Consider the following 23,932-nt stretch of genomic DNA (forward strand, 5'->3'; position numbering starts at 1 on the left):
GAACTAATGCTTCTTGTGAGCATTTCTGTTATGAAAAGTGTGGCTAAAATAGTTGGCTAATGGAAAAATGGTAATGCAGATGCTGGACATAGAACTTCTTCAAACTAGAGAAAATGATTAGGTATTTAAATGATAGACATTTTAATAGATATTTTAATAAGTACTTGAAACCTATCACATTGAGTAGAGGTTTTTATGGCATACCATTAAAGTTCTTGTCATTAATAATAATATTAGCGAGACATGTATTTCTTACTTCATCCCAGACACTGTTCTGAAGTGCTTTACTAATTTGTTAGATTTCTGTTTGATTTTTCCAGTGGCCTTAAAATAACATGCTTTTCTGATTGGCTTCTTTTACTTGATAATATGCATTTAAGTTTCCTCCATGTCTTTTCATGATTCGATAGCTCATTTTTAAAAAATGTTGGGTAGTATTCCATTGTCTGGACGTACCATAGTTTATTTTATTTATCCATTCACCTACTGAAAGACATTTGGTTTCTTCCAAGTTTTGGCAATTATGAATAAAGCTGCTATAAACATCTGTGTGTAGTTTTTTGTGTGACCTAAGTTTTTAACTCCTTTGGGTTAATACCAAAGAGAGTGATGCTAGATTGTACAGTAAGAGTATGATTACAACTGTGTGACGTTTTGGACAAAGACAACAGTAGGGAAACAGAAAGATTGGTGATTATCAGAGGGGAGGGAGGGTTGAACAGGTGAAGCACAGAAGATTTTCAGGGCAGTGAAAATACTATATATGACACTATAATGGTGAATATATGTCATTATGCATTTGTCTGAACCCATAGGATGTGCAACACTAAAGTGAATCCTACTGTGAACTATGGACTTTGGGTGGTAATGATGCATCAATGTAGCAGGTTCATCAGTTGTAACAAATATTTTGGTAGGGGATGTTGAAAAGTGGGGAGACGATATACAGGGCCTCTCTGTACCTTTGAGTTTTGCTGTTAACCTAAAACTGATCTAAAAAAAAATAAAGTCTTAAAAGAAAACTATATACTCTTTCAAAATATTCTATACTTGGAAATACTTACAGAATTCAGATATGGTTTAAAACATTTCTAAAAAATTATGACCCCTTCTGGGTAGAATAGAGTTGTATACTTTTTGCAAACATAATGAGAAATCTATTACCTGTCAGTATTAAAGTCATATTACAGTTAAACAGTCTGAGTAGTATATATCTAACAGTATATTCTCTCACCCAATTCTTTCAATAAAGGTTTACACATTGTGTAGCTAAAAGATTTATTATCTTTTAGGTTTAATGTCTTATTGAGCATATGCTGTCATATTTGACATAATGTGACATATGTAGGGCAGATGTTATTCATATTTTTATGAATGAACAGGAAACTGAGGTTTGGAGAGGTTAAATAATTTGTCCAATGTAATGCAGCTGTATAAGAATCAGCATCTTTAGATTTCTAAGATTGTGTTCTTTTCTCATTATCATGCTTACTTTCTAAGGTAAAACCTCAAGCTCTGTACAAGAAATTGGTAGCTGTTATTTTTGGATAAACTTGATGGATATCTTAGAAAAGTAATTAATAATATTAAATATTTTAACATTAAAAGGGTTTCAAATTTCAGAATATTTGTTAAACCAGCGATTGTTCAACTTGTTCACCCTAAGATATCCTCTCAGGTTCAGGTTAATCATCTTTACTCTTCTTCAAAAGAGTACTGTTTGTTTTTTTCATGTTTACAAGTGGAGAGAGCATTTAACTGTATGATCCATACTTATTGGAGGTCTACAGTATGATGGATACATCAAGAGCAGTACCTTATTTAATGATCACTTTTTATTTATATGTCTTTTAAGGATTTGTGTAGAACATTTGAATGTGTATGTGTGTGGAATTCTGCAGATTATTAAATCTTAAGATAGTAAAATTGCAATCTGAATCCTGGACTTTTATCTGTTTAGTTTTCCCTTTTTGTTGGCACTGCCTTTTTTTTCATTGCCAGTGATGAGCAACATTATCTCTCAAATTACTGCAAAGTATTAATATAAGGAGAACTGCTGTTACTATTCCTTTCAGACTGGTTTGCTGTCAGACTCCAGCATAGCTTAGTGGTACATTGAGATTGAGATATCCTCAAGTCTTCTCTGACAGGTCTGGTCTATCTGGGATACAAATAAAAATGGCATTGGTGCCGTTAAAATAAAGGAGGTGACAGAAACTTCCATCTTTTATTTATTTTTGGTTAGCAGAATTAGGGAGAGGCTTAGGTGATTAAGAAATTGTAGTATCTTTAAAACCTACTAGTGTTAATGTGATATAGTTCACTGACCATTTGACCAAATTAGGGAGGAAATGGAATAGTAACTCAGGAAAGGAGAAAGAAGTTCTTCGCAATTGTGGTATCCAATAAAAATAAAATTAGCCAAATTTTATATATTTTCATATATATTTATTTTAACTTTCTACCACATATAAGATAATGTTTGAGACATAGTCCAGGTACTTTGAAGAAGTGTAGTTTGCTTGGGAGGATAAAACTTGTCCAGTGGAAAGTTAATGATGAAGAGCAAATAAATACAGTAATATAAAATAGTACCTTACTTGCTATTTGAGCAGCAGACAGTGAACACCATGAATTAAGAAAAGGCAGTGGTCACCATGCTTTGGAACTATTAGAGCATTGTGAAGGAATAAGAACTTGACAGTGGCAGTGGTGATAATAAGAATAGCAGCAAACACTGAAATGGCTACTGTTTCTATACACACACACACAAACACACATGCACACTCTTTATGTAGTGATGCCTTGATTTTTATAAAATTCAACTTCTTTCCTTATTTATTCCTTTTTAAAAACGAACATATAAAAATTGTGTATATATTTATGTTGTTGACACCTTGATTTTTGAAAGATATTTCTGCTGCATGTACTAGTCTAGGTTGATAGGATTTTTGTTTTGTTTTGTTTTCTTTTTGATTTAAATAACAGAATTTATTGTCTCACAGTTCCAGAGTCTGGAAATCTCAAATCAAGGTGTTGGCAGGTTTGGTTTATTCTCAGGCCTCTCCTCGTGGCTTGCAGATGGCCACCCTCTCTCTGTGTCCTCACATGGCCTTTTCTCTGTGCTTCTACACCCCTGGTGTCTCTCTATGTTATAATGTTTTCTTATAAGGACACCAGTCACATTGGATTAGAGCCTACCCTAATGAACCATCCTCTTGCCAAATTCAGTGACATTTTGAGGTATTGGGGATCTGGACTTCAACTTGTTAATTTTTTGGGGGGGACACAATTCCGTCCATAAACATTCGTTTATATCTAGTTTTAAAACTTGTGATTTTAGAACCTGGAATGCTATAAAATTGTATATACTTTAAAAATATACAATGATATATATGAAAAATTCTGATTTTTTCATTGTGATCCGTCCTCCTTTCTGCAATAAAAACTGGTCAGTTTTCTGTCTGTAATATGGTTTTCAATTCCTACTTTCCAGGATTATTTTTCTTTTCATTGGGTTAGGTTGACTTTTCATTTTTCTTTTGGTATTTTAACAGTGTTGCTCCATTCTTTTTTTTTTAAACAGTCTAGAGGTGCTTTTTTTTTTTTTTTTTTTTAACTGCTGTAATACCGTGAATTCATGGGAATAGCAGCTCAGGTTCCTAGGTAGATCAAGCTGGTTCTCCAGTTGAACCCAGGTACCTTTCTCTTTGGTTTCCTTCTTTTTCTGATTATTTTCCTTCACGTGTTTTTAGGAAGCTACCTTCTAAAAGCTTTTAGAGTGCTTAATAAACTCAGTACATACATACGGTTTCTTGGTAAGAATTTTGTGCTTGGCCGGGCGCGGTGGCTCACGCCTGTAATCCTAGCACTCTGGGAGGCCGAGGTGGGCGGATCGTTTGAGCTCAGGAGTTCGAGACCAGCCTGAGCAAGAGCGAGACCCCACCTCTACTAAAAATAGAAAGAAATTATATGGACAGCTAAAAATATATATAGAAAAAATTAGCCGGGCATGGTGGCGCATGCCTGTAGTCCCAGCTACTCGGGAGGCTGAGACAGGAGGATCGCTTGAGCTCAGGAGTTTGAGGTTGCTGTGAGCTAGGCTGACGCCACGGCACTCACTCTAGCCCGGGCAACAGAGTGAGACTCTGTCTCAAAAAAAAAAAAAAAAAAGAATTTTGTGCTTAACATTGTTGTCAGTAGCATCCAAGGTGTAACATTGTAGACTTTTCCACTTTTGCTGGGGGAATATTTGTGAAACATTTCTTTCTTTCTTTTTTTTTTTTTTTTTTGAGACAGAGTCTCACTTTGTTGCCCAGGCTAGAGTGAGTGCCGTGGCATCATTCTAGCTCACAGCAACCTCAAACTCCTGAGCTCAAGGGATCCTCCTGTCTCAGCCTCCCAAGTAGTTGGGACTACAGGCATGCGCCACCATGCCCGGCTTTTTTCTAAATATATATTTTTAGCTGTCCATATAATTTCTTTCTATTTTTAGTAGAGATGGGGTCTCGCTCTTGCTCAGGCTGGTCTCGAACTCCTGAGCTCAAACGATCCGCCCACCTCGGCCTCCCAGAGTGCTAGGATTACAGGCGTGAGCCACCGCGACCGGCCGAAACATTTCTTTTTGAAAAGTGTCCATCCCCTTGATGTCTCCAGCATCGGCTTTCTTTTAGATTTGCATGTATGTGGCCAAAGGAACAGCTCCCAGTTTTCTAAAAGGCCTAGAGAATATATAGCAGGTGCCTCTTTTCTTTGTGTGGGTCGTTTTGGTAAATTACTGGGAGATGGCAGTTCCGATCTCCACTGTCTTCTGGTTTGTATTGTGCTTCTGTTCATGTGTCCTTTTTTCCTGTGGCTCTTTTAGGAGTTTTCTGATTGGCCTTAGTCAATTTGATTACGATGTTCCTTGTTGTATGTAGTTTTCTTCATGTTTCTTGTTTTTTGCATTGGTTAAGCTTCTTAATCTGCATGGTTTTTAGTTTTCATCAACTATGGAGAATTTTGAGCCCTTATTTCCTCAAATTTTTCTTTCTGTTCTTTCTTTTGGTGACTCCAATTACATATATTAATATGGTAGGTTGCTTCATGTTGTCCCGTAGCTTACAGATAAGATAGTCTTGTCTTTTTCTTTTTTAAATTTGTCTTGTCTTTTTCCCCCTCTGTATTTCATTTTGGTAATTAGTTTTGCTATGTTTTAGGTTCCCTTGTCTTCTGTAATTTCTAGCCTTCTGTTAGTCCCATTCAGTGTACTTTTTGTCTTATCCATGGTATTTTTTGTCTCTGGGTTTTTGTTTTGCGTCCTTTTTATATATTACATGTTTTTATTTAAAATTTTCAGTGTTTTCTGAACCTCCGTTTACATTATTGTGCATAATATGGAGTTTATCATCCCAACCACTTTTAACTGTACAATTCAGTGGTAGCAATGGTAGAGTTCATATTCTGTCACATATTCTTTCACTAAGCCATGCTTTTCTAACTCTTGTGTTTTAATTCCTTATTTCTGAGATGTCTTCTGGTTGATAAATTAATTATTTAGGAGATGCCCTATACAAGTGACTAAATTCATTGTTCCAGTCTACTTATATCTTTGGTTTCTTAATATATTGACATAAGTTATATGTCTTTTAGTTAGTATGCATCATTTCTCTGGTACCTCATTATTCCTGAGAGAAGTTAAACTTTCCTGAACCTACAAAGTTGAACACCACCATAAATTCTAGACTAGTGTTAATTTGACCTTAAGGTATATAGCACAGATGAGGGTTAGTCTGAAGAAGGCCTCAAACTGACCTTTGCTTTAGCCTCTTAATGTACTAGTATTCTTAGTATTCTTTGTAAGTTAAAGGTTCAGTTTATGCACTGTTAGCTTTAAATTACTGCACTCAGGATCTGAGGAAAATAGCTTGACTTATTCTAAGTCTCCTAATTCATTGGGAAATTTTGATGCATTTTGTATTTTCATTGATTTATTTTGTTTTAGCCCTCTCGTATTATTCTGGAATGACATATTCGCAGTCACAGACCAGATATATCACATCCTACAGGCCTAAGCAAGTCAAGAACTACTTAAAATACATGATCACATAAAATGTTTACTTCTTAAAGAAATTTAATTTTTATAATCTGTTATGGTAAAATATTTTTAAAGCCTGGGTGTTCCAGAACCTGTTCTACCTGTTATCTTTTAAGCGAGATGAAGACTGCATACCTGAAAGAGAAGTTCACTGGTAGACAGAATGCCAGAACTACTGAGAATAAGTCCTTGTTTATGTAACCTTTTAGTTTGTTGAGGCTTTCATTTTTTGGAGTACAGGAAATTAAATACTGTGGAAGACTTTGCCATTCTCAGCTGTTCACATGTTCCCTATGCTGTAGAAATTCTTAATGCTACCTTTATTCTATAAATCTGACATGGTTTTTCTCAGTAATTGACAAAGTCTGGATATAAATTTAACAAGGAAAAAACATTTAAAGTTGGTAATGTTATATATACAAATGTATAAATTCTAAATTTTCTTGGTCTCTAAGAACTATCCATCACTTTTCCTTCTGCCTACCTTTGTTATTGGATATATGAGGTCTGCCCGGAAAGTATCCAGCCATGTAATATGAAAAGTAGAAACATTTATTGAAAAAGTTACAAGATAACAAGAAACATGGTATATAGGACAGTGATGCCTTATTCCCCTTCAAAGTAGATACCTTCGGACCTCACACAATTCTCCCAGAGTCTCTGAACCTAAAGCATACACATTCAACATTTGCAGATGTTCTGCTTTTTGCAGGCCTCCCAGAACATGGATCACTTTCAACACATTCTTTGAAGCATTTATGCCACACTTTTATTTGGGCTGCATGCATTGTATTGTACCGAAAGCCTTATAAATCATTTGAGTAGTTTCCGTGGAGGAATGTTCAAGCTTAATGCAAAATTTGATGCAGATCCATCGCTCTACTTGCTCAGTCATTTTGAATGCGACGGCCACACAGTACACACGTTCACTCAGTGGTGTCTAGCGCCCCACTGACTAGTACAGAAAAATCATTATTGTTCATGCATGTGCATTACAGTCCACTTTTCTTGGTTGACAGGTTACATCAATGTCACGCAAACTGTTCTTGTTACATTAACAATGGTTGGATACTTTCCGTACAACCCTCGAATTTTTTTTTTTTTTTCTTTTCTTCATTTGCCTTTACAATACTTACCTACCTCTTAAGTTTGAGTGCTACCAGTTGAGGGTAGTTGTATTGGATACTTCTTTTCAAGAGTGCTGTCTTGGTATATATCCAAACACTACTCTCCCCAATATGGTAGCCATTAGCTACATGTGGCTGAGTTAATTAAATTAGTTAACATTAATTTAGTTCCTCAGTTGCACTAGCCTTATTTCAAGTGCTCAATAGCCACATGTGACTAGTGGCTCCATCCTGGATAGCACAGGTATATAGAACATTTCAAATGTCCTGTTGAATATCTGAGATACTTTTAATCAAAATGTGAACTGAAGAAGGTCCCTGTTATGGCTTATTCTAGATAGATATATGTGTCATTTAATAATGTATTTACCAGTTTGAATTTCTGGCTGAGGTTGTTTAAAAAAGTGAGGTCTTTAATCTCTGTCAAGCTTGCATTGCTTACCAGTCTACATTTTGAGTTTTCCCACAATATTTTGAGGTCTTTTACAGTGTTGCCCAGTAGACAGGTAGGACTTTGCTCTTTGTTAAATGGCCTTGCCAGAAAACATTATAGATGTCTTTTTTGAAGTTTGGTATATTCCTTATTGTAAGAACCATTCATAGTCATTATAAAAAAATCAGAAAATGTAAAGAGTAAGCAATAAAAACTTGTGACCACCCGGAGATAATTTTCTGGGCTTTTTTTTTTTTTTCTAGTTTTCTTCTATAATCTAAAAAAATATTTAAGCTATTGGTAATGTATCTTATTTTCAGTTTTGTCTCCATTTTGTTCCAACATTATAGCATAAGGATTTCTCTGATTATTAATTTTTTCTTAAACTTTTAAATGTACTACAATACTGAAATAAGTGGTTTTAATAATTTATTTAGCCATTTCCCTCTTGTTGGACATCACATTCTGTGTAATGCTTCTCATCATACAAGAGTACGTCTGTAACTTGAATATAATTGTTTTACTTTTTTTGTAATTATTTAAGTTTATGTCTTCTACTAGTGTATAAGCCACTTGACTGCAAGGACCTGTCTTAATTACCTGTCTTAGATCTTTCTCCCCATGAAACAAGATATAAGTTATTTTAGTTATATTTGTATTCTCAATTTATAGCACTGTGCTTAATATATATAATAGATATTCGTCTGCCAAATTGAATTTATATAATTGGATTATCCATTTTCATGGGTTTTGCCTGTGGGTAAGAATATGTTTGAAATTTTAATAAAAGAATGATTCAGCTTTTTGGACATATTTCTTGCCTTTTAGGATTATAGTCTCAGTTTTAATACAAATTTTTTCTTTTTTTGCAGCTCTTTTTATAGGAAAAAGTTTTTGGATATGCTATTTAAAGGGATGAATAATTTTTCAAGGACGTCATAGTTAAGCATCATATTTGCCTGACTTTGTCACTACCACAATATGGTTTAGCTATTTGAAGAACATCTTTAGTGGCAAATACAAAACAATGAATCATACTGGCCAAATTTAGTTATGATATGGCTTTGTAGCTTTTATAAGTTAATTTCAAGAATGTTCTAGTTTATAAGGAACCATGAAAAGCAAAGTTAAGGCTGTGTGTGGTATATTTTTTTTTCCTAAACTTAATGGATTTGATGGTTTGTAAAATGTGGCATGTAAATATAACGTGCTGTATGTTGGAAATTGTAATATGTTGGTAGCAACAAATGTACTGGTAAACATAGTTCTAAATGCATTTAAGAATATTGTGTTTCAGCATAGTAGTAACTAAGAAGTCAATATATGCAAAAGTTCAAATCAATTCCTTTACAGAACATGTAGACAAAGTATATATATCAGTCAACATTGGCATTAAGAGAGCAGCAAATGGGAATACAGTAATATAGTAATAAAATAAAAAAGTGATATTTTTAGTTGCTACGTTGGATTATGAGGAGAACGCAAATTGTTGACTGAATAGTTTTTCCTGGCCCTTTTTAAAGGTATCATAATAATGCTTTATTCATTCAGCAATATACCCTTTTCATATTTCTATATTAATATATTTAAATCTGCCTTATTCTTAATAGCTTTCAGTATTCTGTTGCTTGGATAAATTATTTGTCCATTACCTCTGCTAATGGACTTTTGAGTCATTTTAATTACTTAATCTGGGTAGCAAAGTATGTCCCCACAAATATGTATTTATGTAGATTCTAGGAAAAATGCTAGAATTTTTTTCTGTATTTCATATTTCTTCAATTAGTGCTATATATTTTTATAGTAAGGACAAAGTAAAAATTTATGTTTATAATGAAAACATTTGGTTTAAAATGTTTAAGTATTTGAGGAGGAAAGCGAGGTTATTTTGCACTTCATGATATGCACCAAAATAAACTCCAGATAGTGAAAGGGGATAAAGGTAAAGTGAGAAACCATAAACAAAATGAAATTATGCAAATTCCCATCTAATCTAAACATAATTGATATGAAAACAGTCATAAAGAAAAAATTGTAGTTTTTATTTGCTGATAGTGAACAAAACTAAAAGGGATGTTAAAGGAGAGATAACAAACTGAGGAAAACCATATGCCCAAAAGGCAGACAACGATGCACTAATATTCTTAATGTAAAGAGCTTATATAAATTGACCATAAAATCACAAATATCAAAAGAAAAATGGTGAAAGGATTTAGACAACTCACCAAAGAAGTGCAAATGACAAAAATAATGCTTAGGATTTAAAAAGATGAAAATTAAAATGTCAACAGGAGATCATTTGCTTCTATAAAGCCAAAAAATATTTAAAATATGGTAACATCTGATGTAGAATAGAGTAAATTTGCCACATTTATTATTCACTGCTGGTCAATTTGTTTTTTAGCTTGATAGACTAGAATAGCTTTAGGTTTACAGAAAAGTGAGCAGATAATACAGAGTTCCCATGTGACCCCTACCTCTCTGTCTCTTTCCAGTTTCCCCATTGTTAATGTCCTACATTAATGTGGTACACTTGTTACAATTGATGAGCCAATGTTGGTACATTATTATTAACTAAAGTGTATAGTTTTCTTTAAGGTTCATTCTGTGTTGTACAATGCATTTTTTTTTTTTTTTTTTGGCTTAGTGATGATTTGAAGATCAGGTTCTAAGTTGTTTATTTTGCTACTAGGTTTTGAGGACTATCCTAGGTCTTTTTTTTGAAATTTCACAAAGATATATAGATACAAATGGAAGACGCATAATATGTCAGTAGCTGTAGTTACTAAGTCATAATACTTATTTTCCAATTCTGCCCATCAGTTACACATTTTTTTATGTGTGTACGTGGTTGTTGAAATTAAGTTTGTAGATTTCTGTTTTCCCTGATGGAGGCCAGTTCTTAAAGACTAATCAGAAAGAGTTGCATCGTTATATTTTAACAAATGGGTTTAAGACCCACTGAACATCTTTATTTTTAATTGGATTAGAAAATTATGTTTTTAAATTTTAAAGCTTGGGTGTGAAAGAAACATTCATACTAGGCAAAGCATGTTGTTATCAGTAAAATTCACCCATGGATGGAAACATTACCAGACATCCCTTTGCCAAATACTCCTTCCATAGCAACAGCTTCCTTCAAAAAGAATTTTTTTTCTTTTCTGACTTACTGTTAAAACATCACCCTTAGACAAAATCTATTACTTTTTTCCCAAAAATATCTACCAGCATAATATTAATAGGTACTTAATATCATGGGCACAAGGTCAGCAAATTTGGCGTTTTCTTTTAAAAAGAATAAAAATATGTAATTCATCTATAAATTCAATAACCTTTAAAAGTTCATTGTGACAAGATAAGATAGCCAGGAAACTTTTGTATGAAGCTGAGATTTTTCATGGTTATGTTTCATTTCACTACAAAGGATTGAAAATATTCTATTGTACTTTAACAATCTTATTTTTATAATTTTATACTTAATATTGATGACATATTGTAGCATATTACGCTTTTAAGGATTTGATTTCTTTTTTTTTTTTTTTTTTTTTTTTTGAGACAAAGTCTCACTCTGTTGCCCAGGCTAGAGTGAGTGCCGTGGCGTCAGCCCAGCTCACAGCAACCTCAAACTCCTGAGCTCAAGCGATCCTCCTGTCTCAGCCTCCCGAGTAGCTGGGACTACAGGCATGCACCACCATGCCCGGCTAATTTTTTTCTGTATATTTTTAGCTGTCTATATAATTTCTTTCTATTTTTTTAGTAGAGATGGGGTCTCGCTCTTGCTCAGGCTGGTCTCGAACTCCTGAGCTCAAACGATCCGCCCACCTCGGCCTCCCAGAGTGCTAGGAGTACAGGCGTGAGCCACCGCGCCCAGCCAGGATTTGATTTCTTAGTTGTTAAAGCTTGTTCTGTGACTGATGATGCAGTGAATGAATTTCATGTGTGGTACTATTAGTACGTATATCGTTCTTGAGGCAGTTTTGTATTTCATTCAGAGCACCAGATCTATCAGTGATGACTATTACAAAGGTTTTCCTTAAAATAGGTACTAAAGAGGTAATTTACTATTGAGAATACCTTGTATTTACTCCAGTTATTTCTTCATTTTAGCAGTATCCAATACTGTATACTTCTTCCAGTAAACTTCTCTTTACTGAATAATTTATTTTGTTATACGTATCTCCAGCCTTTCAGTTATTTTTTTTCTGTGTGCCCTCCAAAGGTATTTGCCATTAACAAAGTGTACATTTTTCACCATATTGTTTTTCATATCTCAGCCATTTAAAAAAATCATAGTGAGAAGAACCAGTGTCTCTCAGAAGTGTCTGGATTTTTAAAAAAGGATCTTTTGATGTTAAAGACAGGAAACAAAACAAAAACCCTAGCATTCAAAATAGGCTTACAAATGTGTGTCATTAAGTATAAAGAAAATTGGTAAAGTGCTGGATGGAATTTAGGACATTAACGTTCAAAAATTATAGAGATTTGTTTTCATGCTCCTGTTTAGGTTTTAAGTGTCTTGCTAATTGTGGTGGCCTTGGCTTTGTTCAGTCACTAACATGAAATACAAATTTATGAAAATCTTTATGTTCCGGAAAGTCATGCATCATAACTACTAACAGGGCTTACTAGAAAAAATAGGATGGATCAGAGTGTGCAAAAACATATGCAACCTTTAACCAGAATAATAACTAAAATAGTGACACTTCAAATAAAAATGAGTATAGTTAAATCTCGATTGGAATTTGTACCTGGCATTACAGATATGTCAGTGTCTGCAACCTTAAACCTAAGGCTTGAGCTTTTTTCTTTGAGATTTAGGCCTGAGGAGGCCTTTACTTCCATAGCCTTCTGTTTAGTTTGTTTTTGTTTTTTAAGCAAAGGAGAAAGAGCTTCCTAGCTTCTTCAGCTGCACTTAAAATCTCACAAGATGGCTTAATGTCATAAACAGTATAGGGGTTATTGAAGGCACTATTTATACTTCAGGAAGGCATTTGTACATGATTTTTGTCTTTTTTTCTTAATGGCTTCCTTTATTGCTAAGGCTTTCTCTTTAATTTGAGAAAGCTTGCTCATCATCATTTAAAAACATTCACATGCTAGAGAAAAGCATGTGTTTTATTTAATACTTATATCATTCCTGTCTTTCCCAGTTAAGTATGAGATATTTGTATTATTGAAATACAGGTTATAGCAGAACATATTGTACTTCATTAATGATTGTGGATGCAATTCCCTATTTCAAATAGGCTTCAGGTAATTTTGACCATTTTGGGGAGGGTGATGAGATTAGCTTGCTATTTCTTTTGTCCTCATGATTTGAACCATAAGAACTTATACAAGGAGTAGGTAAAGGGTCAACCCTGCCATTTTCTTTTTGTTTCCTTCTACTACTTGCATTTTAGTGTTATCTTAAATCTGTGATTACATATATTACGTTCAGTTTTTTAAATTTTATTTTTTAATTGACAATAATTGTACATTTTCATGGGGTACATAGTGATGTTTTGAATCATATAATGTATAGTGATCAGATCACGGTAATTAGCATACCTGTTATCACAAACGTTTATCATTTCTTTGTGCTGGAAGCATTCAATATCCTCCATCCTGCTGTTTGAAACTATAATTATGGTTAACTCTAGTCATCCTGCAGTGGTATGGAACACTAGTATTTATCCCTCTATCTAGCTGTAATTTTGTATCCTTTAACAAATCTCTCCCTTTCTCTCCCTCCTCATCCTCTGGTATCATCTGTTCTACTTTTTACTTCTATGAGATCATCATTTTTTTTTTTTTTGGCTTCCATATATGAGTGAGAACATTCGGTGTTTTAACTTTCTGTTCCTGGCTTATTTCACTTAAGATAAGGTCCTCTCGTTCCATCTGTGTTCCACGAACATTATATTCATTTTTAAACAGCTTAATTGAGGTATAATTGACATAGAATAAATTGTACATATTTAAATTGTATAATTTGATAAACTTTGACATATGTCTGCACTCTAAAATGGAATGTTTTTAATCTACTAGGTAATTTTTTAAGTAAGGAATTTAAAAAAATTTAGTAGGTAATATGCAGGAATATGCATGATAAGGTGTGTGTAAAGTACAGTATGTCACAATTCGCTCAAAGCTAGCAAGAGTGAGATATTGTTGAAAATGCCTATATTAAGTCTTAACTTTTTTAGGTTAAATATGCAAATTGTAGTGTGTGTGTGTGTGTGTGTGTGTGTGTGTATAAATATTTTTTTGAGGTAGGGTCTCGCTTTGTTGTCATCATGGCTCACTGCAACCTCAAACTCCTGGGCTCAAGCCATCCTTATGCCTCTGCCTCCCAAGAAGCTGGGACTATAGGTGTGCACCATCACGCCAGGCTGATTTTTCTATTTATTTATTTTTTGTAGAAATAGGGTCTTGCCATGTTGCTCAGGCTGCTCTTGAACTCCTGGCCTCCCTTCCTTCTTAGCTTCCCAAAGTGCTAGGATTACAGGCGTGAGCCACCACACCCAGCCTTTATGTGTGTGTGTGTGTGCATATATATAACTTTTATTGTTGTTGTATTAACAGTATGTTTTTTTAATCTCAGTAGGTCATCTTTCATACTCCCATTGAATACGTGTACCCACCTTAGGAGACTTCTCTGGTCTGTTCAGTACCCTGTGGATACTTGGAAATAATGGTGTTGGGTCACTGTGTACTTTGTAGAAATAGAGTTAGCAAAACTAAGAATAAAGTCCAGATATGTATTTATACTGATGCCTTTTCCTTTTGGATGTAGGAAAAATTATGGCTATTTGTGAGTTCCAATTAACTGTGATTTAGGTTCAGTGTATTTGAGTGATTTTCTTTTTCTTTAAACCATAGTTGCTAATGGGTATCTAAATTCATTGGTAAGTAACTATTCCTACTTAAAATGAAGTTTTTGCCAGAAATGAAGAAGCAATATGCAGTTAGATTTATATGTAGTTAGCAATATGTAGTTAGAAGGAGAAAAGAGAAAAGAGTGTGTACTTTAAAGCAAACAACCAGCTAACCGCACCAACTGTTTTCTTCTTGCTGAAGTGTTCTTTGACAGTTCCTAGTGGCAGTTGTATGGGTAGCAGAAAGAGTTGCTTATGGTTACAACTTCTGCTTCTGTTGTGTACCTAAGTGAGGCTCTGCCTCAAAACACTTCTCCATTTCCTACATTCCTTTTCCAGTGGGGCTTTTATGAGAATTAAATGAGAAAGCGACTTTATTTTGCACATAGTATGCATTCAATAAATTATTTTTAAGTTATTAAATATGAAATGTCTGATTTCCTTAAGTACTAAGTTTGACAGTTGATATCTCTGACATTTCACTTTGACACTTCTTATTTTATTTTTACTGTGAAGGTACATCCTCAGACTTTCAAACACACATTTTGCCTTGTGATTATCTTTCAAATTTTTTTAGAGCAATTTTTGTGAAACATGGATAAGTCAAAATTTTGTGTTATTTTCAAATATGAGTTCTGCTCCATTGTGGAATTAATGCAGTGCAGACAGCTCGAAATAGCAATGAAGTGTTTGGGAAGGATGTGGCTAATGAACACACAGTGCGTCGATGGTTTGAGAAGTTCCGTTCTGGTGATTTTAATCTTGGAAATGAGCCACGTGGGCAACCTGAGACCAAGGTGGATAATAATGAGCTGAAAGCTGTGGTGGAAGCGAAGCCATCTCAACCTATGCGTGAATTAGCAGCAAGGTTTGACATTGCTATTCCAACAATATTGGACCATTTGAAACAAATCGGTAAGGTGAAGAAGCTGGATAGATGGGTACCGCATGAATTAAACGAGCGTCAGAAGAGAAATCTCGAAGTTGCCTTTCTTTGCTGTCACGACATAAAGGCGAACTACAATGTATTGTTATGTGGGATGAAAAATGGATTCTTTGTGACAATTGCAGGTAGTTGGCACAATGGTCAGATAAAGATGAAGTGCGGAAACATAGTCCAAAACCAAACATTCATCAAAAAAGCTAATGGTATCTGGTGGTCCAGCGCTGCTATTACTGGCTACAGCTTCACGAAACCTGGTCAATCGATTATAGCGGGTCTCTGCTGCAACCACTTGGACGAAATGATGAGGATGCTTGTGATTAAGCAGCTGAGTTTGGTCCATACAGACAGGCATATCCTCTTGCAAGACAATGCTCGACAAGCTCGGCCACCTGTCGCACAAACATTGCTGCTCGAACTACAGAAGCTGGACTTGGAAACTCTGTTATCCACCGTATGCACCAGACCTTGCACCAACTGACTACTACTTCTTCCAGGCTTTGGACTACTTCCTGCAAGGAAAAATACTCAATTCAAAGTCAGCACACCCAGCTTACCTTTCTAAATTTCGTGTAATTTCTTCCACATTTTTGTCCTATCCATGTCCCCCAAAGGATTTTTCTGAATTGCTGTTTTATTTGCTGCAATCCTCCAGCTTCCTTTACCCTTCCAAGCTCCCATTATTTCTTTTAGCATGGTGTCAATTTGATCATTGAGTCTAGGGGGATGAATTAAGTATACTCGAACTCGTAAGTTTTAGGTAGTATTCTGCTACTGTCATTTTCTAAAAGTGTGACCTTGGACAAATCAAAGTCACTTAATTTTTCCATGCCTTACTTTTGTTTCTTCACATTTAAAATGAGATTGTTTCCTCCTGCCCTCCTTAGAGTTACTTGAGGATGAGACAATATATGCAATATAGTGTTTTAGAAATACTGCTACCTTCACAAGCATGTCACTTGTGTAATTTGAGATTTAGTTACTTTCTGATTAGTTTTTTTCACCCTCACCAAGTTATATGTATCTACTTTTTCCTATTTTGATTATAAAATTTAATGCATACTCATTGTAGAAAATCTGGAAAGTACAGGAAACTTAGAGAAGAAAATAGAAATCCTTTTATTGGGATTGCTTTTAGAAGACATTCAGTTTTGAGACCAAGCTCTGGGGGGGTAAGGGTAATGTCATATTTATTTCTAGATTTTCTGTTCTTTGTGTGCACTAGGCACAAAATTAATGCTTGTGTGATGAGTGGGAACTGAGTGTAGGTGTATTTCTTAAAGTCAAAAGGCTGGTGAGTTTTACTGGCCATTTGAAGAGAGAAAAGACATCTGACTCACAAAAATAATAATAGATACTTTTTTTTTTTTTGAGACAGAATCTCACTCTGTTGCCTGGGCTAGAGTGCCTTGGTGTCACCCTAGCTCACAGCAACCTCAAACTCCTGGGCTCAAGCAATCCTTCTGCCTCAGCCTCCCGGGTAGCTGGGACTACAGACATGTGCCACCGTGCCCGGCTAATTTTTTCTATATATATTTTTAGATGTCCAGCTAATTTCTATTTTTTTTTTAGTAGAGACGAAGTCTCACTCTTGCTCAGGCTGGTCTTGAACTCCTGAGCTGAAATGATCCTCCCGCCTCAGGCTCCCAAAGAGCTAGGATTACAGGTGTGAGCCACCGCACCCGGCTAGATACATACTTTTTTTTTTTTAATTTTTTTTTTTTTTTTTTTGAGACAGAGTCTTGCTCTGTTGCCCGGGCTAGAGTGAGTGCCGTGGCGTCAGTCTAGCTCACAGCAACCTCAAACGCCTGGGCTTAAGCAATCCTACTGCCTCAGCCTCCCGAGTAGCTGGGACTACAGGCATGCGCCACCATGCCCGGCTAATTATTTTTTTTGTATATATATATTTTAGTTGTCCATATAATTTCTTTCTATTTTTAGTAGAGACGGGGTCTCACTCTTGCTCAGGCTGGTCTCGAACTCCTGACCTCAAGCGATCCACCCGCCTCGGCCTCCCAGAGTGCTAGGATTACAGGCGTGAGCCACCGCGCCCGGCCTAGATACATATTTTTAAATGGCATTTTTCGGTTGGCTAAAAGAACAAAGAAAAACACAATAGGGTCAATCCTAATATTCTGTGGCAGAGATTAGGAAACGAGATACAGCTGTTGGGTATGGAGCTTCTGGGCAATATTATGTCAAAGTGGATTGGCATTTTTCTAGCAAGAACAACATATGATAAAATTTGAATACTTGGTAATTGTGAAAACTGTCTTTTTTCTCTTTTTATTTTTTAACAGGATGGCTTAAACTCCTTGGTCCTTGATTTGGATTTTCCTGCTTTGAGGAAAAACAAGAATATAGATAATTTCTTGAATAGATGTAAGTATGTTTGAGCTTGAGCTTCATATTTGTTCCATAACTATGTTTTTGACAAGAGATTTATGTTTGATTAATATTACTAGCCTATAAACTTAGTAACTTTAAAGTCTAACTTATTAAACTTAAGTTTTTTTAGTTTACCATTTGATTTACGTGGAATTTAAGGCAAAATTACAGAACAAAATTGCAATATATAAAGTAGGTAAAATTAAAAATTTTGTAATAAATTATTAAGACTATTTACTATTTTAGGACAGGTTATTTATAGCACTTTCAAGAGAAGTTTTAAATTAAGATTTGCAACTCTAAGACTTAATATTAACCAGAGACTTAATAAAGCTTTATGTTTCTGTAAATGTGGACATTTCAGTCTAGTTAATGAAAAATAATGTGATAACAATTGTTACCATATGTGTGGTAACCTTAATATTTGCCATTATTGATGTTCAGGTGAAGAAGTAAATGAAATTGAATTCCAAGACTAAGAATTTCTCAAAACAATCGTATCACCACAGTAAGCTCTTTAATTAGAAATTGCCAGAGACTGTTTTCCCAATTAAACAATCTTGTTTGTCGTTACTATATATACAATATACAATTACCATTTTTTAGAGAAGTAGGCTATCAAAATTCATTACAAAGATTAGCCTTGCAGGGAATTTCATGGCAACTCTCTGCCATGATTCAGAATGCACACCAGGATTGCTTGGGTCATCACTGTGTCAGCTATCATCTAACTTGCCAAGCAACAGAGTCAGAAACAGAATAGCTTTAACTGCTACTTTTTGCTAGTCAGTAGTGTTCCTTTATATGTGTTAATAAACTGGTTATAGAGTTTTAGTTCTTTGATGTAAGGTTAATGCGTATCTTAAATTTCTTTTTCCTTCATGAGTGAAGAGGGAGGTTCAATTTCCCTTTTTTTTTTTTTTTTTTGAGACAGAGTTTGACCCTATTGCCGTGGGTAGAGTGTGGTGGCGTCATCGTAGCTCACCGCACCCTCAAACTCCTGGGTTTAAGCGATCCTCCTGCTTCAGCCTCCCAAATAGCTGGGATTCCAGGTGTGCGCCAGGACTTCCAGCTAATTTTTTTATTTTTAGTAGAAATGGGTCTCACTCTTGCTCAGGCTGGTCTTGAACTCCTGAGCTCAAGCAGTTCTCCCTCCTTGGCCTCCCAGAGTGCTGTGGGAACCACTGCCCCTGGCCCGTATCTTACATTTTTAAACAGCAGACTTTAAAAACTGACAGATTTAGCTGAAAATGAAGTCCAGTTTCTTAAAATTTCGTTTACAAATGTGATTATTTTAAAACGTTGCTTAGAAATATGATTGATATTATAAATATGGTGACCTTTTTATTGTAGATGAGAAAATTGTGAAAAAAATCAGAGGTCTACAGATGAAGGCAGAAGACTATGATGTTGTAAAAGTTATTGGAAGAGGTGCTTTTGGTGAAGTCCAGTTGGTAAGAAAGTATTTTTTTTGGTTCTTGTTACTTTTCTTACATCATGGTTTTGTGAAACATTAGCCATAGCAGCTGAGTAGATCTGCTTTCTGTGGCCAGACATGCCGGAAGTTAGCTTTGTGATCTTGGTCAATTCATTCCATCCCTGAGAGCCTCAATGTCCTCATCTATAAAAGGAAGCAATTGTTATGTAAATACCAGGTCCCTTCCACCTCTGAAACACTGTGACTTAGAGAATAAGGCCAACTTGGCTTCACATGTGATCTGCCTAGCAGTTAATAACTCCTCTAAAACTATTGTGTTTTTATTTAGAATGTTCAGATAATAACATGTGCTTAATGAACTGAGATTTAATGAAAAACCCAACAAAGAAATTTTAATAACAAAGTAAATCTGAAATTTATCTTTGCAGGCCAAAGTGGTGCCAACTTGAAATATTTTAAATGTGAACAATAAATACTACCTTTATATTATTAAATGAGGAGCTATAATAATGTTGCTATTTTCATCACTTGACTGTATGAGACTCCTCTATTATTGTCTTTATAGTTAAATTAGAGTCAAATTCTATTCTGCACACTACAGTGTTTATTCCTTTTGAGGGAGCACTGAGAAAAGCAATGATCATTATGATGCAGCATGGGTTTCTCTAAGAACAAATCATGGCAGACTAACCTTTTTTTCCTTCTCTTTCATTGCTTCTTTCTTTGATAGGTTTATTGGACTTGTATATCAGGGTGGTGCAATAGGTGTGATATACATCCCTAAGATATTTAAAGAAATCTGATGTAGTTGAGGATAATATGGAAAAATGGCACCTGAGTTAGTTATATACATAAGCAGCTTTATAGCTAATTTACTAACTGTATTCTAAGGCTGGTGAAAACACAGATGGTACGTTGGACAGAGATCAAGGACAAGTTTCAGTGTCTCTCCTTTCCTGTTAAACATTTTATTAATGACTTGTATGTGGGTAATGGTGGCATGTTGGATAATTTTGCAAATGAATTAAACCTGAAGTACAATGAGGATGATTTTAGATGATGAGCCAAAAATCCAGAAATCATCACTTGGGTTGTTTCCACATCTTTGCAATTGTGAATTGTGCTGCTGTAAACATTCGGGTGCAGATGTCTTTTTTATAGAATGTCTTTTGTTCTTTTGGGTAGATGCCCAATAATGGGATTGCTGGATCAAATGGTAGGTCTGCTTGTATCTGTTTAAGGTATCTCCATATTGCTTTCCACAGAGGTTGCACTAGTTTGCAGTCCCACCAGCAGTGTATGAGTGTCCCTGTTTCTCCGCATCCACGCCAACATTTATTGTTATGGGACTTTTTGATAATGGCCGTTCTCACTGGAGTTAAGTTTAACACTTCAAATATTTTACTTCACTCTCATTTTGCATGTGTAGTTTCTGCGAAGTCAGATATAATTCTTATCTTTGTTCTTGTACAGGCAAAGTAGCTTTTTTCTCTCTGGCTTCTTTTAGATTTTTTTTCTTTACATTTGATTTTCTGTGGTTTAAAAATGATGTATGTAGATGTAGTTTTTTGGGGGGCCATTTATCCTGCTCTGTGTTCTTTGAGCTTTCTGCATGTTTGGTTTGGTTTTTGACATTAATTTGGGGAAATTTTCAATATTTCTTTCAAGTATTTCTTCAGTGTTTTCATTTTCTTCTGGTATTCCCATTACACATATTTTACACCTTTTGTAGTTCCTGGACATTGTGTTCTGATTTTTTCAGTCTTCCCTCTGTTTGCTTTTCAATATCTATTGATTTATCCTAAAACTCAGAGATTCTTTCCTCAGCTATGTCCAGTCTACTAATAAGTCTCTCAAAGGCACTCTTTATTTCTATTAGAGTGTTTTTAATCTCTAGCATTTCTTTTTAGTTGTTCCTTAGGATTTCTATCTCTCTGCTTACATTGCCACTCTTCTTGCATGCTGTGTACTTTATCCATTAGAGCCCCTAAAATAATCTTTGCTCTTTTAAGTTCCTGGTCCATTAATTACAGCATTCCTGCCCCGTTTGCTTCTGATTCTTGCTGTTTCTTCAAATTGTGTTTTTTGCCTTTTGTATGCCTTTTAAGTTTTCCTTGATAGCTAAATATGATGTATTAGATAAAAGAAACTTCTATAAATAGGCCATTAGTAATGTGCTAAGGTGCTGAGGGAGGAGGGACCCATTCTGCAGTCCTGTGATTAGGTCTCAATTTTTTAGTGAGCCTGTGCCTCTGGACTGTGAACTTCAAAAGTGCTTCTTCTCCCTTTTTTCTTCCACCTCCCCCTTAGGTGAGACAGGATGACTAGAGTGGGCTAGAGTTGTATATTTCTCTTCCCCAAGTTACTATATGCTCTGGTTAAATAGTTTTTCCTGAGGGTAGATCTTGTTAAGAGAATCCTCTAGCATATTTCAAAATGGTTCCTTTTCCTTTAACCCTCCTGGAAGCATGAGGGGATTTTTCTCTGAAATTTACTGTGAGAATTTGGTTGAGTTCCCAGATATAAAACCCATAAAAGTGTGGGGGCTCCCCTATGACTGGGTCCCCCTGGAGTTTTTAGTTCTCAGATTTGACTACACTTAGTCTCCAGCAATTTGTCATAGTTCAGGTTTTCCTACCCTGACATTGGTTCCTGTGACAGTTTCCACTTGTGATTCTCTGATCCCGTAACCATGACTTCCTCTGTTTGCCTTTCTGTTTCTCCAGTCTTGGGACAGTGGTTTGTCCTGTGTCCTTACCTCTCATTTGGATTCAAAAAGAATTGTTGATTTTTCAGTCTGTTCAACTTTTTCTTTGTTGTTAGGATGGAGTGATGACTTCCAGGTTCCTTACATGTGGAACTAGAAACCCATTGCCCTGTTTTAAAAGGCATATGAATAGAGTGTACTCAAGGAGTGGAGTGCTCAGGGACTTGAAACAATACCATCTGAGGTGTGCTTGAAACAATTGAGAGGTTAATTTGGAGCAGATCTGAGGAAAGGGCTGCCTTGGAAAGTGATGAAGTTTTGTTATGGTTTGACTGTTTTTTGTTTTTTGTTTTTTTTTTTGGTTTTTGCTTGTTTTTTGGTTTTTAATGAAAATAGTAAAGCTTCACGTTTTAGAATTTTGATACTCTAGTGGGGAGAGCAGGAGCTTAGATTATGGTACAGTTGAGTTATAAAAGATCATTTAAGATAGGGAAAATATAAAGTAGTTGAATCCTAGTTCTGCCATTTTCTAACTTAAAGATCATGGTGACCATAGGCATGAATCTCTCTCTCTTGAGTTACAACCTATAGAATAAAGACAATAATATCTATCTTATGGGAGTCATTGTGGGAGACTAAGTGAATTAATAAAACAAATAAGCCTGGTTATAGTGCTCCTGAAGTGTTAACTGATACTATTTCCTGTTCGGTGTATAGATGCATGCTGCTTATATTCGAAACAGATGCGTTGTTTCTGCATACTTATGATTCAGGGCAGTTATAGAAAAGACACTAGAATTTGGAGTTGAATTTTGGAAGGAAATATGACAGACCCTGACTTGTCATATTTTAATGGCAGGGTATTCACTGTTCTAAGTTACTTTGATAATTATAATTCAATATGTTGAAGGAAAGGGAAACAAAGGAAAATGGACAGATACAGAAGGCTTTTATTTTATTGTTGTTGTTGTTAATTTTCCAACCCAAAATTTGTTTTGGCTGCAAAATATGCAGAAACAAAGTAATATATTTTTTTAAATAAAAAATATTTTAACATTTCATTAATCTGATGCCCTGGCCCAAGAGTTTGTGGCATGTTTGTTTTCGCTTGAGTTCTTGGTTCTGTTACTTTATGCAGAGACTCTTTAAAAGAATAAGTTTGCAAAGGAGGAGTCCAAGTGCTTCTTTCATAGCCTTTTTAAAGTTAATTCATATGCAGGAAATAAATTAGTATGGCAGATATGTAGGGAATGTTCTACATTTAGCATATCTTTATGATTATGATTTTTAGTCCCATAAGACTATAATGGAGCTGAAAAATTCCTATTGCCTAGTGACATCATAGCTATCATAATGTTAGTAACGCAATGAATTACACAAATCTATGATGAAAAACTAAACAAACTGAGCAAACCACCATGGACATATTTCTGAAAGAGTGACACTTCCTCAAGAAGAGCCTCAGGTCGGAGGTATTCCAGAAGAAGGCATTGTTAGTATAGAGATAACAGCTCCATGGATGTTATTACCCTTGGAGACCTTCTTATGGGACAGGATGTAGAGGTAGAAGACACTGACATTGATGATCTTGACCCTGTGTAGGCCTTGTGTTTGTGTCTTAGTATTAACAAAAAAATTAGAAAGTAAAAAAAAAAAAAAATTAAAAATAGAAAAAATCTTGTAAAATAAGGATACAAAGAAAAAATATTTTTGTATTGTGTACAGTGTGTTTCTGTTTTAAGCTAAATGTTATTGCAAAAGAGTCAAAAGTTAAAAGTTACAATAAGCTAAGATTAATTTATTATTGAAGAAGTAAAAATTTTTTTTTTATAAATTTAGTATAGCCTAAGTATACAGTATTTGTAAAGTCTACAGTAGTGTACAGTAATGTCCTAGGCCTTCACATTTACTCACCACTCACTCAGTGACTCACTCAAAGCAATTCCAGTCCTGCAGACTT

General features: G+C 35.1%; 1 protein-coding gene across 1 annotated transcript in view; it reads left to right on the top strand.

Annotated features, from left to right (window-relative positions):
* ROCK2 (Rho associated coiled-coil containing protein kinase 2) overlaps positions 1 to 23,932 on the top strand; it is a 119,492-nt gene that overhangs the window by 20,540 nt on the left and 75,020 nt on the right. The window contains exons 2-3 of the mRNA XM_069495157.1: positions 17,740 to 17,821; positions 19,181 to 19,281. Coding sequence (XP_069351258.1) covers positions 17,740 to 17,821; positions 19,181 to 19,281 — 183 coding nt within the window. The remainder of the gene's footprint in view (positions 1 to 17,739; positions 17,822 to 19,180; positions 19,282 to 23,932) is intronic.

The sequence above is a fragment of the Eulemur rufifrons genome, chromosome 19 (assembly GCF_041146395.1).
Source record: "Eulemur rufifrons isolate Redbay chromosome 19, OSU_ERuf_1, whole genome shotgun sequence".
Classification (NCBI taxonomy): Eukaryota; Metazoa; Chordata; class Mammalia; order Primates; family Lemuridae; genus Eulemur; species Eulemur rufifrons.